Source organism: Erinaceus europaeus, chromosome 1 (assembly GCF_950295315.1).
Source record: "Erinaceus europaeus chromosome 1, mEriEur2.1, whole genome shotgun sequence".
Classification (NCBI taxonomy): Eukaryota; Metazoa; Chordata; class Mammalia; order Eulipotyphla; family Erinaceidae; genus Erinaceus; species Erinaceus europaeus.
Window position 1 is genome coordinate 19,254,625 of NC_080162.1, and position 21,210 is coordinate 19,275,834.

The following is a 21,210-nucleotide window of genomic DNA, read 5'->3' on the forward strand; positions in this document are numbered from 1 at the left end:
ATTATATACAGCTCTATTATGCAATGACTATAGCATGATCTAGCAGTTTATATCTCCTTCAGAGGATATACAACTAGAGATGTAATTTTTTCACTGCAATTCTACATAAATAGACTTCCTGCACTGCATTGCCAAACTTGGATCTTGCGATGATAAAGTACAGATGCCTACAGTTGCAATCATAAAAATGTAATTTCTGAGAAAAAATTATTTCTGATCCATTGGAGGAATTTATTACAGAGGGATGTAACTGTGTAAGTCATCACACAGAGAATGAAAGCAAATGATTGAAATATATCCCAGACTGAACATTCCTGCAAAATGGCCTAGTGATTTACCTGTGCCCGGGAGAAAACAAATAGATTAAATCAGGTTTGCAGGGATGATGCTAGTGTCTATAAAAAGAATAAAGATTTATGAATAAATTAATTTAGAAGTCAGAGTGACATAATAGTTCTATAACCAATTATTCACAAAATTAAAACATAATTTTGACTTTGAGTTATATACAGATGTGGGAATTTCTGTGGATCATTGAAAGCAAAGGAATATAACATGAATATAAATAATGAGGAAGGTAGGGATTTTTCAATAGGCTTACTAAATTGTTAATGTATTTAGTGGAATTAAGAATTAAAAGATCATCAGCTTCTTTTGGAATGGTTTCTAGTTTAATCAGAGACTATATTACATACCTAAAATAAACTATGTAATTTTTCAAATTAAACACTCTGAAAAATAGTGATGACATATTTAGTATGGTGCTATCCTAAAAATAAATAAAATAACTTTTTCTTTTTTATTTCTATGAATCCACTGCTCCTGGAGGCCATTTTTCTCATTTTGTTAACCTTGTTGTTACTGGACAGGGCAGAGAGAAACTGAGAGAGGAGGGAAAGGCAGAGAGGTGGAGAGAAAGATACCTGCAGACCTGCTTCACTGCTTGTGAGGCAACTCCCTTGCAGGTGGAAAGCAGGAGGCTCGAACCCAGATCCTTGCGTAGATCCTTGAGCTTCGTGTCATGTGCTTAACCTGCTGCATTGCTGCCCAGCCCCTCCCCAAAAACAAAAACTTTTAATAAGACTTAATGGAGCATTTTACTTGTATTGGTATGATCAACATGACAAATAGAAAAGATGTGAATCAAATCTAAAATCATCAATGATCAGTGGGAATCAATAATTTCAGTAAGTGGCACTTCACTTTGAAATTCAGTAGTTTTTAATGCAAATACCACTATAACAAAAAAATCATAAACATATCCACAAAAAAACTGCACTAGGTGGAGACTGCCCCACTCTCCAATGGAAGGCTGAGTCAACAGTTCTCTGCCACTCAGGGAAGACTGGTCCTGAAATGAGTGGAGCCTGAATGTTTCCAGCTGTGAACATGGACTGTGAGCTCAGACTGACAGGGACGCAGAGGTGACACAGGCTCCTGTGCTGAATATGAATAGATATGGGCCCGCAGTGGGGAAGAGGTGGGAAGAGGGCTCTGAACTCCAGCCCCATTGGCACCCAGAGAGAGAGGAGAAGAGGAGGTGGGGGGACATTTGAATGTAGTAATAGGAAGAGAGGACTGGACCTGGGGAGTGGGTAATTATGTACAGATGTAGATGTAGATAGCTGTTGACATGATGGTTAACCCATGTCTGCTACCTTGGGAGAACCATGGTAGGCTGCAAAGGAGGTATCAGGGATTCAGAACTCTGGTGGTGGGAATGGCGTGGAATTGTACCCCTGTTTACATGTAATTTTGTAAATCAATATTTAATCACTAATAAAAATAAAATAAAAGTAAGAAAAATCAATACAAGTGGACCCTAGGTCAAATCAATATGGTTCAGAGTTAATGGTATTTATATACTTTCCTCATATTTGGGAGCTACTCTCTGCCCTAATCCAGCTGTGTAGGCCTATTCTGACACCATCTTCCCAGACAATATTTTAGCCCACCTACATGTTAGCTATCAGGCTCAGGCAAAAAAAAAAATAGTAAAGTCATGGGCACATTTGAACATACCTAAGATAGACTTCCTAGCTTCTTCCCACATGAAGACCCCTAGTTTCATCTGCTATATTCTTACCTCTAGGTTCCTGATTATTAAACAATTTTTACTACTTTATATCTTACCATCTTTCAGCCACCAAGCTGCAGGTGCTACCATGACACCTTCCTGACTTCCCTAGGCAGAGACCTCGCCAGTGACTCCCAGAACCCCACCTCCCCAGACCCCTACCCCACTAGGGAAAGATAGAAAGGCTAGGGATATGAATCAACTGCCAGTGTCCATGTCCTACAGAGAAGCAATTACACAAGCCAGACCTCCCATCATCTGCATCCAATAAAAATCTTTTGTCCATACTCCCAGAGCAATACTCCCAGGGGGATAAAGAATAAGGAAGTTTTCAATGGAGGGGGATGGGATATGGAATTCTAGTAGTGAGAACTGTATGGAAGTGTAGCCTGTTATCTTACAATCCTGTTAACCATTATTAAACCACTTATAAAAAAAAAGTTGTACTAGAATTCTTTGTAAGATGGCTTCTGAACATCTAAGTGTTTTATAATTTATTAATATTTTAATTTCACTTGAATATTTCTAAAGCCTGCAAACATTTTCTAGCCGACATGGTAAAGTGGTCTACCAAAAAAGCCTTTAAGAAATGAATAAGGCCCAGACTGAGTCTTCTTAATACATAGGCTGTGTATTTGATATGCGGACTCTCTCAAAAGCCTAGGCCAAGTAGATCAGAGGCAACCAGTGGCACAGCTATATACAAGATACTGGGTACTATATACAGCAAACCCTAACAAAAGGACTTTTCAAAGTTAACCCAGTTACCAAATAATGTGATGAAAACATTAACTATCCATTGTCTTTTTGAACCCTAAGACAGCAGGAACCTCATATCTCCACTATAGAGCCTATATTTCCCCCAGTCCTAGAACCTTAGGATAGGGCCCACTTTCCCACATGCCTCTCCCAATCCATATCAAATAATATTGCATCAGCTGATCGCAACCTAATCAATGCATCGATTGCCACCTCAACATGTTCGGCTCAGACTGTGTCCAGAGACTCCAGGTGTGGAATGACAACCCTTCAGCTTCATTACTCGGGTAAGACCTTTCCTTTCATAGCATTCTCTAATTCCATCCCAGGTGGATCACTTTCTAACAAAGTCCCAAAACCTAGATATACACCAGGTTCTGTGAGAGAGAGCATATGTTCACACGTATACATAAACAAGTACAAAATATATACCTGAAAGCAGAAGTACACTAGAGTTTGCAGTGAGCACACCCCCAACACTTCCTCTCCACTATTCCAACCTTTAGGTCCATGATTGCTCAACAATTTGTTTGGCTTTGTATGTTAACTCTCTTTTCAGCAACCAAGTGCCAGATGCCATCAGGATGCCGGCCAGGCTTCCCTGGACTGAAGACCCCACCAATGTGTCCTGGAGCTCCGCTTCCCCAGAGACCCACCCTACTAGGGAAAGAGAGAGGCAGACTGGGAGTATGGACCAACCAGTCAATGTCCATGTTCAGCGGGGAAGCAATTGCAGAAGCCAGACCTTCCATCTTCAGCAACCCACAAAGACCCTGGGTCCATGCTCCCAGAGGGATAGAGAATGGGAAAGCTATCAGGGGAGGGGATGGGATATGGAGATTGGGTGGTGGGAATTGTGTGGAGTTGTACCCCTCCTACCCTATGGTTTTGTTAATTTATCCTTTCTTAAATAAAAAATAAATTAAATTTTAAAAAAATTAGATACCTGAAATCATAAAATGCAAGAAGACTGGGGAGAAAGCATAATGATTATACAGGAAAACTGTCATGCTTGATGCACCAATGACTCCAGGCTCCACTAGAAACCAGCATTTAGCTGTGCCTTGGTAAAAATTAACTAACTAACTAATGCAAGAGAAGTAAAGTAATAATGAGAACTCTTAGAATGAATTCAAGTCCCCATAATGATCCTGGTTCCATATTCCCAGAGGGATAAAGAATAGGAAAAGTATCAAGGGAGGGAATTGGATATGGTGCTCTGGGGGTGGGCATCATGTGGAAATGTACCCCCTCTTATCCTACGGTCTTGTCCATATTTCCATTTTATAAATAAAAATGTTAAAAAAGAAAAAAAAATGAATAAGGAGGGTGGGGGTGAATGGTAGCACAGCACGTTAAGCACATATGGTACAAAGTACAAGGACGGGAGTAAGGATCCAGGTTGGAGCCCCAGCTCCCTGCCTGCAGGGGGGTCTCTTTGCAGGCAGTGAAGCAGGTCTTTGGGTGTCTATCTTTCCTCCTCTCTGTCTTCCCCTCCTCTCTCAATTTCTCTCTGTCCTATCCAACAACAACAACAGCTATAACAATAACAACAACCACAGCAAGGGCAACAAAGTGGGAAAAATGGCTTCCAGAAGCAGTGGATTCAGAGTGCTGGCAAGGAGCCCTACTGATAACCCTGGAGGTGAAAAGAAAAAAGAAGAGAGGAGGGAAGGGGAAGGAAATGGAGAGAGGAAAGGAAAGGAGAGGAGAGGAGAGGAGGAGAGGAGAGGAGAGGAGAGGAGAGGAGAGGAGAGGAGAGGAGAGGAGAGGAGAGGAGAGGAGAGGAGAAGAGAGGAAGAGAAAAGAGTTGTCGGGCTAGCGTCCTGAGAGAGAGATGACCCAGGAACCAAGCTCGTGGCAGCAGGACAATTCAAATCTTTATTCATCCAAACGCCCCAGATGGGGAGGCAGCACACCTGGTTAAGCCATGTGGTGCAAACCCGCAATGGCTATCGTCAGCCTCTTGGTCTGCACGCCCACCCTCCTCCAGCTCAGGACATGGAATAGACAAGACAGAAATGGAAGTGGCTTGACAATACCCTACATGGTTAGGAAAGGGCCTGAGAAAGACAAAGGGGGCCAGGAATGGTATGGACCTCCCCAGCAACTGTTGCTAGGGGTTGAACTGGTAGGATTAGCAATACCATGTGGGGAATTAGGAAGGAGACCTTTAGTCATTTGTAAGACAAAGCAGAAGATTGATATGTAGGTCATAAAAGAACTGGCCATAGTATCAGGGACTGTAGGGTGGAGCAGGCTTAATGTTTTAAGGAATGCCGGGCTCCCGGAGGCAGGAAGATGCAGGATGTTTTTGTGGGGAAAGAAGATTTAAATTGCTGCCAATCTTTTGAGGTTCTTGTGTCCCCCTTTTGCTCAACCCCTCCATAGAGAGAAAGACTTACCAGGAAGGACTCACCTCTCAGGTCAAGCCCTGCCAGGCTTGACCACAGCCCCACAACCTCCCTACAAAGGCAGTGGCGTACCTCATAAAGTACACATTTTATCTGCAAGGCCACAAGTTCAAGACCCTAATCCCCCACTGGGGGGAAGCTACTGCAGGTATCTCTATTTCACTCTCCCTCTCTACCACCCTTTCCTCTGTCTCTATCAAAAAAAAAGAAAAAATATATACTTATTGAAGTCTATGCATTAAAAAGCTCAAGACATTCAATCTATTTTTTTCCGCTCTCATATTGATTAGTCATCTATAAGACCATAAATTAATAGGAGTGTATACTAGCACCATTCCTGCCACCAAAAGTCTGTGCCCACACCCTCACCCCCTACAGTGGGGCTGAAAAACCTACCCTTCCCCATCTCACTGCCCAGCCCACCCCACAGTTTTTTACTTTGGTGCAGTACTCCAAACTCAGTGAGATTCTGTGTTGTGTTTCCCTTTCTGTTTTTCTTTCTCAACTTCTGTTTTATGAGTGGGATCATCCCATATTCCTCTTTCTCTTTCTGGCTTATCTCACTTAACATAATTCCTTCTAGTTCTATCCAAGATGAGTTGAAGAAGGTGGATGCATTATTCTTAATAGTTGAGTAGTATTCCATTGTATGTATATATATATATACCATAGCTTTCTCAGCCACTCATCTGTTGTTGGGCACCTAGTTTGCTTCCAGGTTTTAGCTATTACAAATTGTGCTAATATTAACATAGCTATATACAAATCTCTTTGGATGAGTGTGTTTGACTCCTTAAGATATATCCCTAGAAGAGGAATTACTGGGTCATAAGGAAGATCCATTTCTAGCCTTGTAAGAATTCTCCAGACTGCTCTCCACAGGAGTTAGGGGACCAATTTACATTCCCACTAGCAGTGCACGTAAGAGTAGTGACCATTCTCATGCAGGCACTGAGGCCCAGTGATAGCCCTGGTGGTGATTTAAAATATATATATATAGTAAGAAAAAGAAAGAAAGAGCGAAAGAATGAAGATAAAAGGCTGATTTTCAAAAATATGGACAAAAATCTTAAAGAAGACAAAAGTGTAAGTGATTTCAATTACATATAACTTAAAACTATCTGTTTGAAATAACTGTAATCAGAAATACAGGAACAACACATAAGACTATGGAAGAAACCAATAATTATCTCAAGATTATTAGAGAGCTGAAAGCTGAAATAGCTGAGCTAAGAACACAACTACCTGAACAAGATAAAACAGTACCAGAACAGGGTAACAAAATAGATGAACTCCAGAAAGCAGTAGAGGGCAGAGAGAATAGAATCAATGAGGCTGAAGACAGAATTAGCAAGATCGAGGACAAATTAGAGACAACTAAAAAAGAAGTAAGAGATCTCAAAAAGAGATTAAGAGATACAGAAAACAACAACAGACTCCTATGGGATGACTTCAAAAGAAAGAATACATGCATTATTGGCTTACCAGAGGAAGAAAGAAAGGGAGAGGAAGAAAGCATTCTTCAGGCCATAATAGCTGAAAACTTCTCAAGCCTAGATAACATCAAAGAAATGAAGAATAAAGATTCAAGAAGTCCAGAGGGTCCCAACAGAATTAACACAGGCTGAAAGACACCAAGACACATCCTATTTAGAATGGAAAGAAACATAAAGGATAAAGAAAGGATCCTGAAGACTGCAAGAGAAAAACAGAGTCACCTACAGAGGAAAACTGGTAAGATTAGCACCAAAATTCTCCACACAAACACTACAGGCCAGAAGAGAATGGCAAGATATATATCGAATACTCAATTAGAAAGGCTTTCAGCCAAGACTACTGTATCCTGCTAGACTGTCATTCAGACTAGATGGAGGCATAAAAACCTTCTCAGACAAGCAACAGTTAAAGAAATTAACTATCACCAAGCCTGCCCTGAAAGAAGTTCTGAGAGGTCTCCTATAAACAGTCAGACCACCATAAAAAGGCCTTATGTCAGAACACCCTAAAACTCTACAAGAATGGCATTAAAATATCTTCAAATAATGTTGCATCTGCCGCTCGCAACCTAATCAATGCAACGATTGCCACCTCAACATGCTTCACTTCAGACTGTGTCCAGAGACTTCACGTGTGGAATGACAACCTTCAGCTTCATTACTCGGGTGAGACCTTTCCTTTCATAGCATTCTGTAATTCCATCCCAGGTGGATCACTTTCTAACAAAGTCCCAAAACCTAGATATACACCAGGTTCTGTGAGAGAGAGCATATGTTCACACGTATACATAAACAAGTGCAAAATATATACCTTAAAGCAGAAGTACACTAGAGTTTGCAGTGAGCACACCCCCAACACTTCCTCTCCACTATTCCAACCTTTAGGTCCATGATTGCTCAACAATTTGTTTGGCTTTGTATGTTAACTCTCTTTTCAGCAACCAAGTGCCAGATGCCATCAGGATGCCGGCCAGGCTTCCCTGGACTGAAGACCCCACCAATGTGTCCTGGAGCTCCGCTTCCCCAGAGACCCACCCTACTAGGGAAAGAGAGATGCAGACTGGGAGTATGGACCAACCAGTCAACGTCCATGTTCAGCAGGGAAGCAATTACAGAAGCCTGACCTTCCATCTTCAGCAACCCACAAAGACCCTGGGTCCATGCTCCCAGAGGGATAGAGAAAGGGAAAGCTATCAGGGGAGGGGATGGGATATGGAGATTGGGTGGTGGGAATTGTGTGGAGTTGTACCCCTCCTACCCTATGGTTTTGTTCATTTATCCTTTCTTAAATAAAAAAAAGAGCAAAAACTTAAAAAATAAATAAATAAATAAATAATAAAATGTCAGTCCTGCCAAAATAAAAATATATATATATATATATATATCTTCAATCTTAGATATCAATAAATGTCAATAGCCTGAGTTAACCTACTAAAAGACACAGAGTAGGAAGATGGATCAGAAAATACAACCCAACAATATGCTGTCTACAGAAAACCCACCTAACTCAACAAGACAAACACAGACTTCAAGTGAAAGGATGGAAAACTATCATACAAGCCAATGGCCCACAAAAAAGGGCAGGAACAACTATTCACCTATCTGACACAATAGACTTTAAAATATATAAGATTTAAAAAGATAGGAATGGACACTACTTAATGTTCAGAGGATCAGTCAATCAAGAGGACTTGACAATTATTAATGTCTATGCACCCAATGAGAAGCCATCTAAATATATCAAACATCTACTGAAAGAGCTACAGCAATATATTAACAGCAACACAGTAATCGTAGGGGACTTCAACACCCCACTTTCTCAACTTGACAGATCATCCAGGCAGAAAATCAATAAAGACATAAGGGAGCTAACTGAAGAGCTAGATAAACTAGAACCACTGGACATTTTCAGAGTCATTCATCCCAAGAAACTGGAATACACATTTTACTCAAGTTCACATGGGTCATTCTCAAGGATAGACCATATGTTAGGCCACAAAGACAGCATCAGCAAATTCAAGAGCATTGGAAGCATCCCAAGCATCTCCACAGTGGAATTAAACTAACACTTAACAATCAACAAAAGATTAGTAATAGTCCCAAAATGTTTCGAGACTTCAATGAAAATTAAGACACAGCTATCAAAATATTTGGGACATAGCTAAGGCAGTACTGAGAGGGAAGTTCATAGCCATACAAGTACATATTAGGAAACAAGAAAAAGTACAAATAAACAGCCTGATTGCACATCTTAAAGACCTAGAAGAAGAACAACAAAGGAACATAAAGCAACCAGAAGGACAGAAATCGCTAAAGTTAGGGCAGAAATCAATAACATTGAAAATAAGAAAACCATACAAAAGATCAACAAAAGTAAATGTTGGTTCTTCGAAAGAGTGAACAAAATCAACAAACATTTAGCTGGACAAAACAAAAAAGGGAGAAGACCCAAATAAATCGAACTGTAAGTGAAAGAGGAGATATCACAACAGACATTGCAGAAATTCAACACATCATGCGAGGCTTCTATGAACAACTATATGCCACCAAGCTAGAGAACCTGGAAGAAATGGATGATTTCCTAGATACCTATCAAATTCCAAAATGAAGTAAAGAGGAAGTAGATAATATGAACAGGCTCATCACAGCTAATGAAATTGAAACAGTTATCAAAAACCGTCCCAAAAATAAAAGTCGTGAATCAGATGGTTTTAGAAATGAATTCTACAAAACCTCCAAAGAAGAACTAATACCTCTACTTTTAAAAGTCTTCCAGAAGATTGAAGACACTGGAATACTCCCTGCCAGCTTCTATGAAGCCAACATCACTCTGTTACCAAAAGTAGACAGGGACACAACCAAAAAAGAAAAGTACAGACCTATATCTCTGATGAACGTAGATGCGAAAATATTGAACAATATTCTAGCCAACCGGATATAGCAGTATATTAAAAAGACTGTTCATCATGACCAAGTGGGGTTTATTCCAGGCATGCAAGGTTGGTTTAATATACATAAATCAATCAGCGTGATCCACCACATCAACAAAAGCAAGACCAAAAACCACATGGTCATATCAATAGATGCAGAGAAAGCCTTTGACAAAATACAACATCCCTTTTTGATCAAAACACTACAAAAAATGGGAATAGATGGAAAATTCCTCAAGATAGTGGAGTCTATATATAGCAAACCTGCAGCCAACATCATACTCAATGGTTAAAACTGGAAGCATTTCCATCAGATCAGGTACTAGACAGGGCTACCCACTATCACCATCACTATTCAATATAGTGTTGGAAGTTCTTGCCATAGCAATCAGGCAGGAGCAAGGAATTAAAAGGATACATATTGAAATAGAAGAAGTCAAACTCTCCTTATTTGCAGATGACATGATAGTATACATGGAAATACCTCAGGAATACAGCAAGAAGCCTTTGGATATCATCAGGCAATACAGTAAGGTGTCAGGCTACAAAATTAACATTCAAAAGTCAGTGGCATTCCTCTATGCAAACACTAAGTTAGAAGAAATTGAAATCCAGAAATCAATTCCTTTTACTATGGCAACAAAAACAATAAAATATCTAGGAATAAACCTAACAAAAAAGTGAAAGACTTGTATACTGAAAATTATGAGGCACTACTCAAGGAAATTGAAAACAACACAAAGAAGTGGAAAGATATTCCACGCTCATGGGTAGGAAGAATTAACATCACCAAAATGAATATACTACCCAGAGCCATCTACAAATTTAATGCTATCCCCATCAAGATCCCAAGCACATTTTTAGGAGAACAGAACAAATGCTACAAATGTTTTTCTGGAACCAGAAAAGACCTAGAATTACCAAAACAATCTTGAGAAAAAAAGAACAGAACTGGAGGCATCACACTCCCAAATCTCAAATTGTATTATAGGGCCACTGTCATCAAAACTGCTTGGTACTGGAACATGAATAGACATACTAACCAGTGGAATAGAATTGAGATCCCAGAAGTAAGCCCACACACCTATGGACATCTAATCTTTGACAAATGTGCCCACACTATTAAATGGGAAAAGCAGAATCTCTTCAACAAATGGTGTTGTAAAAAATGGGTTGAAACATGCAGAAGAATGAAACTGAACCACTATATTTCACCAAATACAAAAGTAAATTCCAAGTGGATCAAGGACTTGGATGTTAGACCACAAACTATCAGATATTTAGAGGAAAATATTGGCAAAACTCTTTTCCGCATAAATTTTAAAGATATCTTCAATGAAACTAATCCAATTATAAAGAAGACTAAGACAAGCATAAACCTGTGGTACTACATCAAATTAAAAAGCTTCTGCACAGCTAAAAGAAACTACTACCCAAACCAAGAGACCCCTCACAGAGTGGGAGAAGATCTTTACATGTTATATATCAGACAAGTGTATAGTAACCAGAATATATAAAGAACTTGCGAATCTCAACAAGACAACAAATAACTCCATCCAGAAATGGGGGGAGGAAATGGACAGAATATTCACCACAGAAGAGATCCAAAAGGTTGAGAAACACATGAAAAAATGCTCCAACTCTCTGATTGTCAGAGAAATGCAAATAAAGACAACAATGAGATACCACTTCACTCCTATGAGAATGTCATACATCAGAAAAGGTAAAAGCAGCAAATGCTGGAGAGGGTGTGGGGTCAAAGGAACCCTCCTGCACTGCTGATGGGAATGTCAATTGGTCCAACCTCTGTGGAGAACAGTGTGGAGAACTCTAAGAAGGCTAGAAATGGACCTACCTATGGTCCTGCAATTCCCCTCCTGGGGATATATCCTAAGGAACCCAACACATCCATCCAAAAAGATCTGTGTACACATATGTTCTTGGCAGCACAAATTATAATAGCCAAAGCCTGGAAGCAACCCACATGTCCAACAATAGATGAGTGACTGAGCAAGTTGTGGTATATATACACAATGGAATACTACTCAGCTGTAAAAAAATGGTGACTTCACCGTTTTCAGCCGATCTTGGATGGACCTTGAAAAATTCATGTTAAGTGAAATAAGTCAGAAAGCAAAGGATGAATATGGGATGATCTCACCCTCAGGCAGAAGTTGAAAAACAAAATCAGAAAAGAAAACACAAGTAGAACCTGAAATGGAATTGGCATATTACTCCAGAGTAAAAGACTCTGGGGTGGGTTGGGAGAATAAGATCCAAGAAGGATGACAGAGGACCTAGTAGGGATTGTATTGTTATATGGAAAACTAGGAAATGTTATGCATTTACAAACTATTGTATTTATTGTTGAATGTAAAACATTAATTCCCCAATTTAAAAAAATGACAAAGAAAAAACTATCTGGCATGTAAGTACTAACTTCCCTATAGTGAGTCATCAACTTGCTAATCATAAAAAATCTGAATCCAAGCATGACATTAAAAATTCTCTAAAATTATTATAATCGTACTTTTGTTAAATTTCTTTCCAATCAAATAAAATTACTTCTTGACTGTTTCCTCATCTATTCAATATGTGGTAAGTATACATATCATGTTCCCTACCTCACTCATTTTTCATGACATGAAACAAGATAATTTATATTTGAGAAGTACAGATACATATGATTACTACTATTGTTCATTGTTTTTAAAAGCATGACTGGGACGGTGAACTTTGAGGATTGTATTATCATTACTGTTATTAAAGCTGTTGTTGTCATTATAAAATATATATGTTACATTTTAACTACAATTTAAACAAAGGACAATTTTAATTGACACATTACTTCTATAAAAAAAATCTTATCTTTCCTTGGCTCATTATTTCTCCATGTTCTTAGTTTTTTGTAATTAGTAGTTCATGATTTCCATAGCATTAATACCTGAATTATGAGAGGCTCCAGTAACTTCTCTACAGTGAATGTTTGGACCTCCAGGTTCTGAAGATCAATATTCAGTATTTTTGGAGTTTCAGCTGACATGTTGCCTGTACACAAAGACAATGAGACATTTATTAATAAATAAGAACATTTTTGAGAGTACTGAAAAAAGCTACATAATATGTGATATTATTTAATATTTCTTCCTTATATCAGTTATAGTCTTCAAAAGACCAAGTTCTTCAGACTGCCAAGTTCACAAAGAAAAAAAAGGTAGTGCTCGACTATTCTCTGAAATCATCTTGTCTAGGATTAAGTCCTCTAACAAATTAACCTATGCTAGTATGTTCATAACTAAAATAAGCCAGTCCAAGTGGGTTTTTCTGACCAGGGGTCATAAGTATAAAAGAATGGCTGACTTGGTGACACGTATCTTACAGTAACTGAATCATATAACATCCAAGCAGTTATAACTCTGAGGCAGCCAGAGCCCATGTTTTGCCTGTTCTTATTCATGATGACACAGATGGGGAACCTGGTAGGATTTGGGAAAGCATATTATCACCAAGTACTTTGAGAACTGTTGATTTTAACAAGCTTTGTTGGAAAAAAACTTGGGATAAATTTACTGTCCAGGAAGTCGGGCGGTAGCACAGTGGGTTAAGCGCACATGGCACAAAGCACAAGGACCTGTGGAAGGATCCCGGTTCGAGCCACCAGCTCCCTACATGCAGGGGAGTCACTTCACAGGCAGTGAAGCAGGTCTGCAGGTGTCTATCTTTCTCTCTCCCTCTCTGTCTTCCCCACCTCTCTCCATTTCTCTCTGTCCTATCTAACAATGATGACATCAATAACAACAATAATAATAACTACAACAACAATAAAAAATAAGGGCAACAAAAGGGAAAATAAATAAATAAATAAATATGAAATTTTAAAAAAACAACGGCAACAAAAAAGGAAAATAAATAAATACATTTTTTTAATTACTGTCCAAAAAATAAACTAATACAAATTGATTTAATTATTAAGAAAGAAGGGTAAGAAACATTTGAAAAGTTACTGATATTTGGGAAAGACAAGACAGTAAAAAATAGAAGCCATTCTTTAAAGTATTAAGATTAACCTTAAAAATCAAATTATTACAATATTTTCATCTAAGAATATACGTATCGAACGAAGGCAGTGTAGAGACAAATAAATAGAGTGGATATCTCCTTGTATACCTCCTCCCAGCATCAACAATGTAGTCATAATGTAGGGGGAAAAAATCATAGAAATAGACTTTCCACAGCAAGAGACAAAATTTTCAATATTCAGGCAATGGAGCACAGAAAGATAATCTCTCCAAAGAATATAGTTGCCTCTCCACAAGACAACAAATTTAAATATAAAAAATATATAGAAGGGCTGAGATTCAGATCGAGCAAGCAAAGGTCAAGCTGCACCAAAATCCTGGTACCCCAACCCCATTCCTCACATAATATGAAGAGGGGAATTAAAAGCAGTAATGGAGAAGATGCTGCAACAGCCCTTCCTAACCACCTTGAGTAGTTTACTGAGCTCATTATTAATTAATTATTATTAATTATTATTAATTATTATTAATTATTAATTAATTATCAGCCTAAGAACTAAGTAGTTTTCTAAAGAAGAGATACACCTGGCCCACAGACATAAGAAGAAATGTCCCACTTCACTTATCATTACAGAAATGCAAACTAAAACTACACTGCGGACTTCCTGTTCCGGAGGCGGAGCTACGAGCAGCAGATCCCTTTCTCTCCTCTCCTCTCCTCTCCCGGATCAACTAGGAATACCAAAGGAGACCACCCGGACCGAAAGAAGACAGGACTAGAATGACCACAGAAACCCAGTAAATCACCCGTGAGTACAAATACGCGTGGCTGGTGACAGAGAGGAGAGAGGGGCCTAAGGAGAGATTAAGTGACTGCTAACAGTTTGACAGTTTGTCAGTAGAGACACCACCTCCAGTCTGCTCCACCAACAAGGGGACAGCTGAAGGGAGGAAAGGACTCCCCAGAGACTCACCAAGTGCAACTCTGAGTCTCCATTGCTACTACCCTCAGAATCTGGAGCAGCAACAGGGAGGGACACCAGGGTACAGAGATCTAAATTCAGGAGAAGACCTATACCTCGGTGGCATAGCTGAGGGGCTGTGAAAGTCTCTTTGCATAACCACTGGATTATCTCTGCCACACCCTGCTTTATCTCTTGGTCAGGAGTCAGTGATTAAGCTAAGAAGCCTATTGATAGTTTAAAAGCCCTCAGGCTCCCATAGCCTACAGGGGAAAAAAAAAAAAAAGGCTTTTACACCACTGAACTCCAACTCAGGGATTGAAAAAACTGTTAAATTATATAAAATGGTTAAAACAACAAGAAAAAATATTGGAGACTTGAACCAGGACAAGAGTCCAGCTAAAAGTCCTCCAGAGGGTGAAGCACAAAACAACGAGTTCAACATCCAAACATTAGCTAAGGAAATAATAACAGGAGTGAGTAAAGAATTTGAAAAAATTGGAATCAGAAATGCAGGAACAACAAATGAGAATATGGAAGAAAATTCTAATTATCTCATGGTTATTAGAGAGCTGAAAGCTGAAATCGCTGAGCTAAGAAGGCAACTAGCTGAACAAGCTAAAACAGTATCAGAGCAGGGCAACAAAATAGATGAACTCCAGAAAGCAGTAGAGGGCAGAGAGAATAGAATCAATGAGGCTGAAGACAGAATTAGCAAGATTGAGGATGAATTAAAGACAACTAAAAAAGAAGTAAGAGATCTCAAAAAGAGATTAAGAGATACTGAAAACAACAACAGAGTCCTATGGGATGACTTCAAAAGAAACAATATACACATTATTGGCTTACCAGAGGAAGAAAGAGAAGGGGAGGAAGAAAGCGTTCTCCAGGCCATAATAGCTGAAAATTTCTCTAGTCTAGACAACACCAAAGACATAAAGATTCAAGAAGCCCAGAGGGTCCCAAACAGAATTAACCCAGACCTAAAGACACCAAGACATGTCATACTTAGATTGGAAAGGAATAAGGATAAAGAAAGGATCCTCAAGGCTGCAAGAGAAAAACAAAGAGTCACCTACAAAGGAAAATCCATAAGATTAGCAGCAGACTTCTCCATACAAACACTACAGGCCAGAAGAGAATGGCAAGATATCTATCGAGTGCTCAATGAGAAAGGCTTTCAGCCAAGAATACTATATCCTGCTAGATTGTCATTCAGACTAGATGGAAGCATCAAAACCTTCTCAGACAAGCAACAGTTGAAGGAAGCAACCATCACCAAGCCTGCCCTGAAAGAACTTCTGAAAGGTCTCCTATAAACAACCAGACCACCACAAATAGGACATATATCAAAACACTCTAAAACTCTTCAAGAATGGCGTTAAAATATCTTCAATCTTTGATATCAATAAATGTCAATGGCCTGAATTCACCTATTAAAAGACACAGAGTAGGAAGATGGATCAGAAAACACAACCCAACAATATGTTGTCTACAGGAAACTCACCTAACGCAACAAGACAAACACAGACTTAAAGTGAAAGGATGGAAAACTATCATTCAAGCCAATGGCCCACAAAAAAGGGCAGGAACAGCTATTCTCATATCTGACATGATAGACTTTAAAATAGATAAGATTAAAAAAGATAGGAATGGACACTACTTAATGCTCAGAGGATCAGTCAATCAAGAGGACTTAACAATTATTAATATCTATGCACCCAATGAGAAGCCATCTAAATACATCAAACTTCTACTGAAAGAGCTACAGCAATATATTAACAGTAACACAATCATAGTAGAGGACTTCAACACCCCACTCTCTCAACTTGACAGATCATCCAGGCAGAAAATCAGTAAAGACATAAGGGAGCTAAATGAAGAGATAGATAAACTAGAACTATTGGACATTTTCAGAGTCATTCATCCCAAGAAACTGGAATACACATTTTACTCAAATCCACATGGATCATTCTCAAGGATAGACCATATGTTAGGCCACAAAGACAGCATCAGCCTATTCAAGAGCACTGAAATCATCCCAAGCATCTGCTCAGACCACAGTGGAATTAAACTAACACTTAACAATCAACAAAAGATTAGTAACAGTCCCAAAATGTGGAAGCTCAACAGTACACTTCTTAACAACTTCTGGGTCAAAGAGGAAATCAAGGAAGAAATCAAAATGTTTCGAGAGTTCAATGAAAATGAAGACACAAGCTATCAAAATATTTGGGACACAGCTAAAGCAGTCCTAAGAGGGAAGTTCATAGCTATACAAGCACACATTAGGAAACAAGAAAAGGCACAGATAAACAGCCTGATTGCACATCTTAAAGACCTAGAAGAAGAACAACAAAGGAATCCTAAAGCAGCCAGAAGGACAGAAATTACTAAAGTTAGGGCAGAAATAAATAACATTGAGAATAGGAAAACCATACAAAAGATCAATGAAAGTAAATGTTGGTTCTTCGAAAGAGTAAACAAAATCGACAAACCTTTAGCCAGACTCACAAAACAAAAAAGGGAGAAGACCCAAATAAATCGGATAGTAAATGAAAGAGGAGAAATCACAACAGACACTGCAGAAATTCAACATATCATGCGAGGCTTCTATGAACAACTATATGCCACCAAGCTAGAGAACCTGGAAGAAATGAATGATTTCCTAGATACCTACCAACTTCCAAAACTAAGTAAAGAGGAAGTGGATAACATGAACAGGCCCATCACAGCTAATGAAATTGAAACAGTTATCAAAAATCTTCCCAAAAATAAAAGTCCTGGACCAGATGGTTTTACAAATGAATTCTACAAAACTTTCAAAGAAGAACTAATACCTCTACTTTTAAAAGTCTTCCAGAAGATTGAAGACACTGGAATACTCCCTGCCAGCTTCTATGAAGCCAACATCACCCTGATACCAAAAGCAGACAGGGACACAACCAAAAAAGAAAACTACAGACCAATATCTCTGATGAACATAGATGCGAAAATATTGAACAAAATTCTAGCCAACCGGATACAGCAGTATATCAAAAAGATTGTTCATCATGACCAAGTGGGGTTTATCCCAGGCATGCAAGGTTGGTTTAATATACGTAAATCAATCAATGTGATCCACCACATCAACAAAAGCAAGACCAAAAACCACATGGTCATATCAATAGATGCAGAGAAAGCCTTTGACAAAATACAACATCCCTTTATGATCAAAACACTAGAAAAAATAGGAATAGATGGAAAATTCCTGAAGATAGTGGAGTCTATATATAGCAAACCTACAGCCAACATCATACTCAATGGTGAAAAACTGGAAGCATTTCCCCTCAGATCAGGTACTAGACAGGGCTGCCCACTATCACCATTACTATTCAACATAGTGTTGGAAGTTCTTGCCATAGCAATCAGGCAGGAGCAAGGAATTAAAGGCATACAGATTGGAAGAGAAGAAGTCAAACTCTCCTTATTTGCAGATGACATGATAGTATACATGGAAATACCTCAGGAATCCAGCAAGAAGCTTTTGGAAATCATCAGGCAATACAGTAATGTGTCAGGCTATAAAATTAACATTCAAAAGTCAGTGGCATTCCTCTATGCAAACACTAAGTTAGAAGAAATTGAAATCCAGAAATCAGTTCCTTTTTCTATAGCAACAAAAACAATAAAATATCTAGGAATAAACCTAACCAAAGAAGTGAAAGACTTGTATACTGAAAATTATGAGTCACTACTCAAAGAAATTGAAAAAGACACAAAGAAGTGGAAAGATATTCCATGTTCATGGGTTGGAAGAACTAACATCATCAAAATGAATATACTACCCAGAGCCATCTACAAATTTAATGCTATCCCCATCAAGATCCCAAGCACATTTTTTAGGAGAATAGAAAAAATGCTACAAATGTTTATCTGGAACCAGAAAAGACCTAGAATTGCCAAAACAATCTTGAGAAAAAAGAACAGAACCGGAGGCATCACACTCCCAGATCTCAAACTGTATTATAGAGCCATTGTCATCAAAACTGCTTGGTACTGGAACATGAACAGACACACTGACCAGTGGAATAGAATTGAGAGCCCAGAAATGAGGCCCCACACGTATGGACATCTAATCTTTGACAAAGGGGCCCAGACTATTATATGGGGGAAGCAGAGTCTCTTCAACAAATGGTGTTGGAAACAATGGGTTGAAACATGCAGAAGAATGAAACTGAATCACTGTATTTCACCAAATACAAAAGTAAATTCCAAGTGGATCAAGGACTTGGATGTTAGACCAGAAACTATCAGATACTTAGAGGAAAATATTGGAAGAACTTTTTTCCGCATAAATTTTAAAGACATTTTCAATGAAACGAATCCGATTACAAAGAAGACTAAGGCAAGTATAAACCTATGGGACTACATCAAATTAAAAAGCTTCTTCACAGCAAAAGAAACCACTACCCAAATCAAGAGACCCCTCACAGAATGGGAGAAGATCTTTACATGCCATACATCAGATAAGAGTTTAATAACCAACATATATAAAGAGCTTGCCAGACTCAACAACAAGACAACAAATAACCCCATCCAAAAATGGGGGGAGGACTTGGACAGAATATTCACCAGAGAAGAGATCCTAAAGGCCGAGAAACACATGAAAAAATGCTCCAAGTCTCTGATTGTCAGAGAAATGCAAATCAAGACAACAATGAGATATCACTTCACTCCTGTGAGAATGTCACACATCAGAAAAGGTAACAGCAGCAAATGCTGGAGAGGGTGTGGGGTCAAAGGAACCCTCCTGCACTGCTGATGGGAATGTCAATTGGTCCAACCTCTGTGGAGAACAGTCTGGAGAACTCTCAGAAGGCTAGAAATGGACCTACCCTATGACCCTGCAATTCCCCTCCTGGGGATATATCCTAAGGAACCCAACACACCCATCCAAAAAGATCTGTGTACACATATGTTCTTGGCAGCACAATTTGTAATAGCCAAAACCTGGAAGCAACCCAGGTGTCCAACAACAGATGAGTGGCTGAGCAAGTTGTGGTATATATACACAATGGAATACTACTCAGCTGTAAAAAATGGTGACTTCACCGTTTTCAGCCAATCTTGGATGGACCTTGAAAAAATCATGTTGAGTGAAATAAGTCAGAAACAGAAGGATGAATAGGGATGATCTCACTCTCAGGCCGAAGTTGAAAAGCAAGATTAGAAAAGAAAACACAAGTCGAACCTGAAATGGAATTGGAGTATTACACCAAAGTAAAAGACTCTGGGGTGGGTGGGTGTGTGGGGAGAATACAGGTCCATGAAAAATGAAGAATGAAATAGTGGGGGTTGTATTGTTAAATGGGAATCTGGGGAATGTTATGCATGTAAAAAAAAAAGAAGAAGTAGAAACGCAAAGCAGAAATTGACTGAGTTTGGAGTATAGCACCAAAGTAAGAAAGCAGTACACTAGAGTTTGCAGTGAGTACCTCCCTAATACTTCCTCTCCACTTTTCCAAGCTTTGGGTCCATGATTGCTCAACAATTTGTTTGGCTTTGTATGTTAACTCTCTTTTCAGTCACCAGGTTCCAGGTGTCATCAGGATGCCAGCCAGATTTCCCTGGATTGAAGACCCCACCAATATGTCCTGGAGCTCAGCTTCCCCAGAGACCCACCCTAATAGGGAAAGAGAGAGGCAGACTGGGAGTATGGACCGACCAGTCAACGCCCATGTTCAGCGGGGAAGCAATTACAGAAGCCAGACCTTCTACCTTCTGCAACCCACAATGACCCTGGGTCCATGCTCCCAGAGGAATAGAGAATGGGAAAGCTATCGGGGGAGGGGTGGGATATGGAGATTGGGTGGTGGGAATTGTGTGGAGTTGTACCCCTCCTACCCTATGGTTTTGTTAATTAATCCTTTCTTAAATAAATAAAAAAAAAAGAGAAAAAAATTTTAAAAATTAAAAAATAAAAAATAAAATAAAACTACACCGCGATACCATCTCACACCTGAGAGAATGGCTTAGATTCTCCAACGGGTGTTGGAGAAGTTGTGGAGATAAAGGAAGGCTACTCTACTGCTGGTAGGAATGCAAGTGCCTCTGCCCCTTAGGAAGGCTCTATGGAGAGTCCTTAACTAAAAATGGAATTACCTTATGATCCAGCAATAGCACTCTTGGGCACTTCTCCAAAGGACACTCTAAACACTAATTCAAAGGGGCATATGCACCCCTGTGTTCACAGCTGTATTATTCACAATAGCCAAAGAGTGAAAGCAGCCTAAATTCCCATCAACAAACAACTGGCTAAAAAAGTTATGGGAGAGGGCAGAGAGGCACAGAACTGTGATGGTGGAACTATAGCCCTGTAATCTCATGACCTATTAAATCACTACTAAAAATAAGCTTAAATTTAAAAATAAAATATTGCAGAAATAACTGCAACTAATTTTTTTAAATTAAGCCCAGGGCCAGGTGGTGGTGCACCCGGTTAAGTGCACACATTACAGTGCACAAGAGCCAGGTTCAAACCCCAGGTCCCCACCTGTAGGGAAAACTTCAC

At 39.1% G+C, this 21,210-nt stretch overlaps 1 protein-coding gene across 1 annotated transcript in view; it reads right to left on the reverse strand.

The window, feature by feature from the left end:
- CTNNA3 (catenin alpha 3) overlaps positions 1-21,210 on the reverse strand; it is a 1,573,756-nt gene that overhangs the window by 1,545,223 nt on the left and 7,323 nt on the right. Inside the window, exon 2 of the mRNA XM_060193489.1 lies at positions 12,621-12,724. Coding sequence (XP_060049472.1) covers positions 12,621-12,719 — 99 coding nt within the window. The 5' untranslated portion in view covers positions 12,720-12,724. The remainder of the gene's footprint in view (positions 1-12,620; positions 12,725-21,210) is intronic.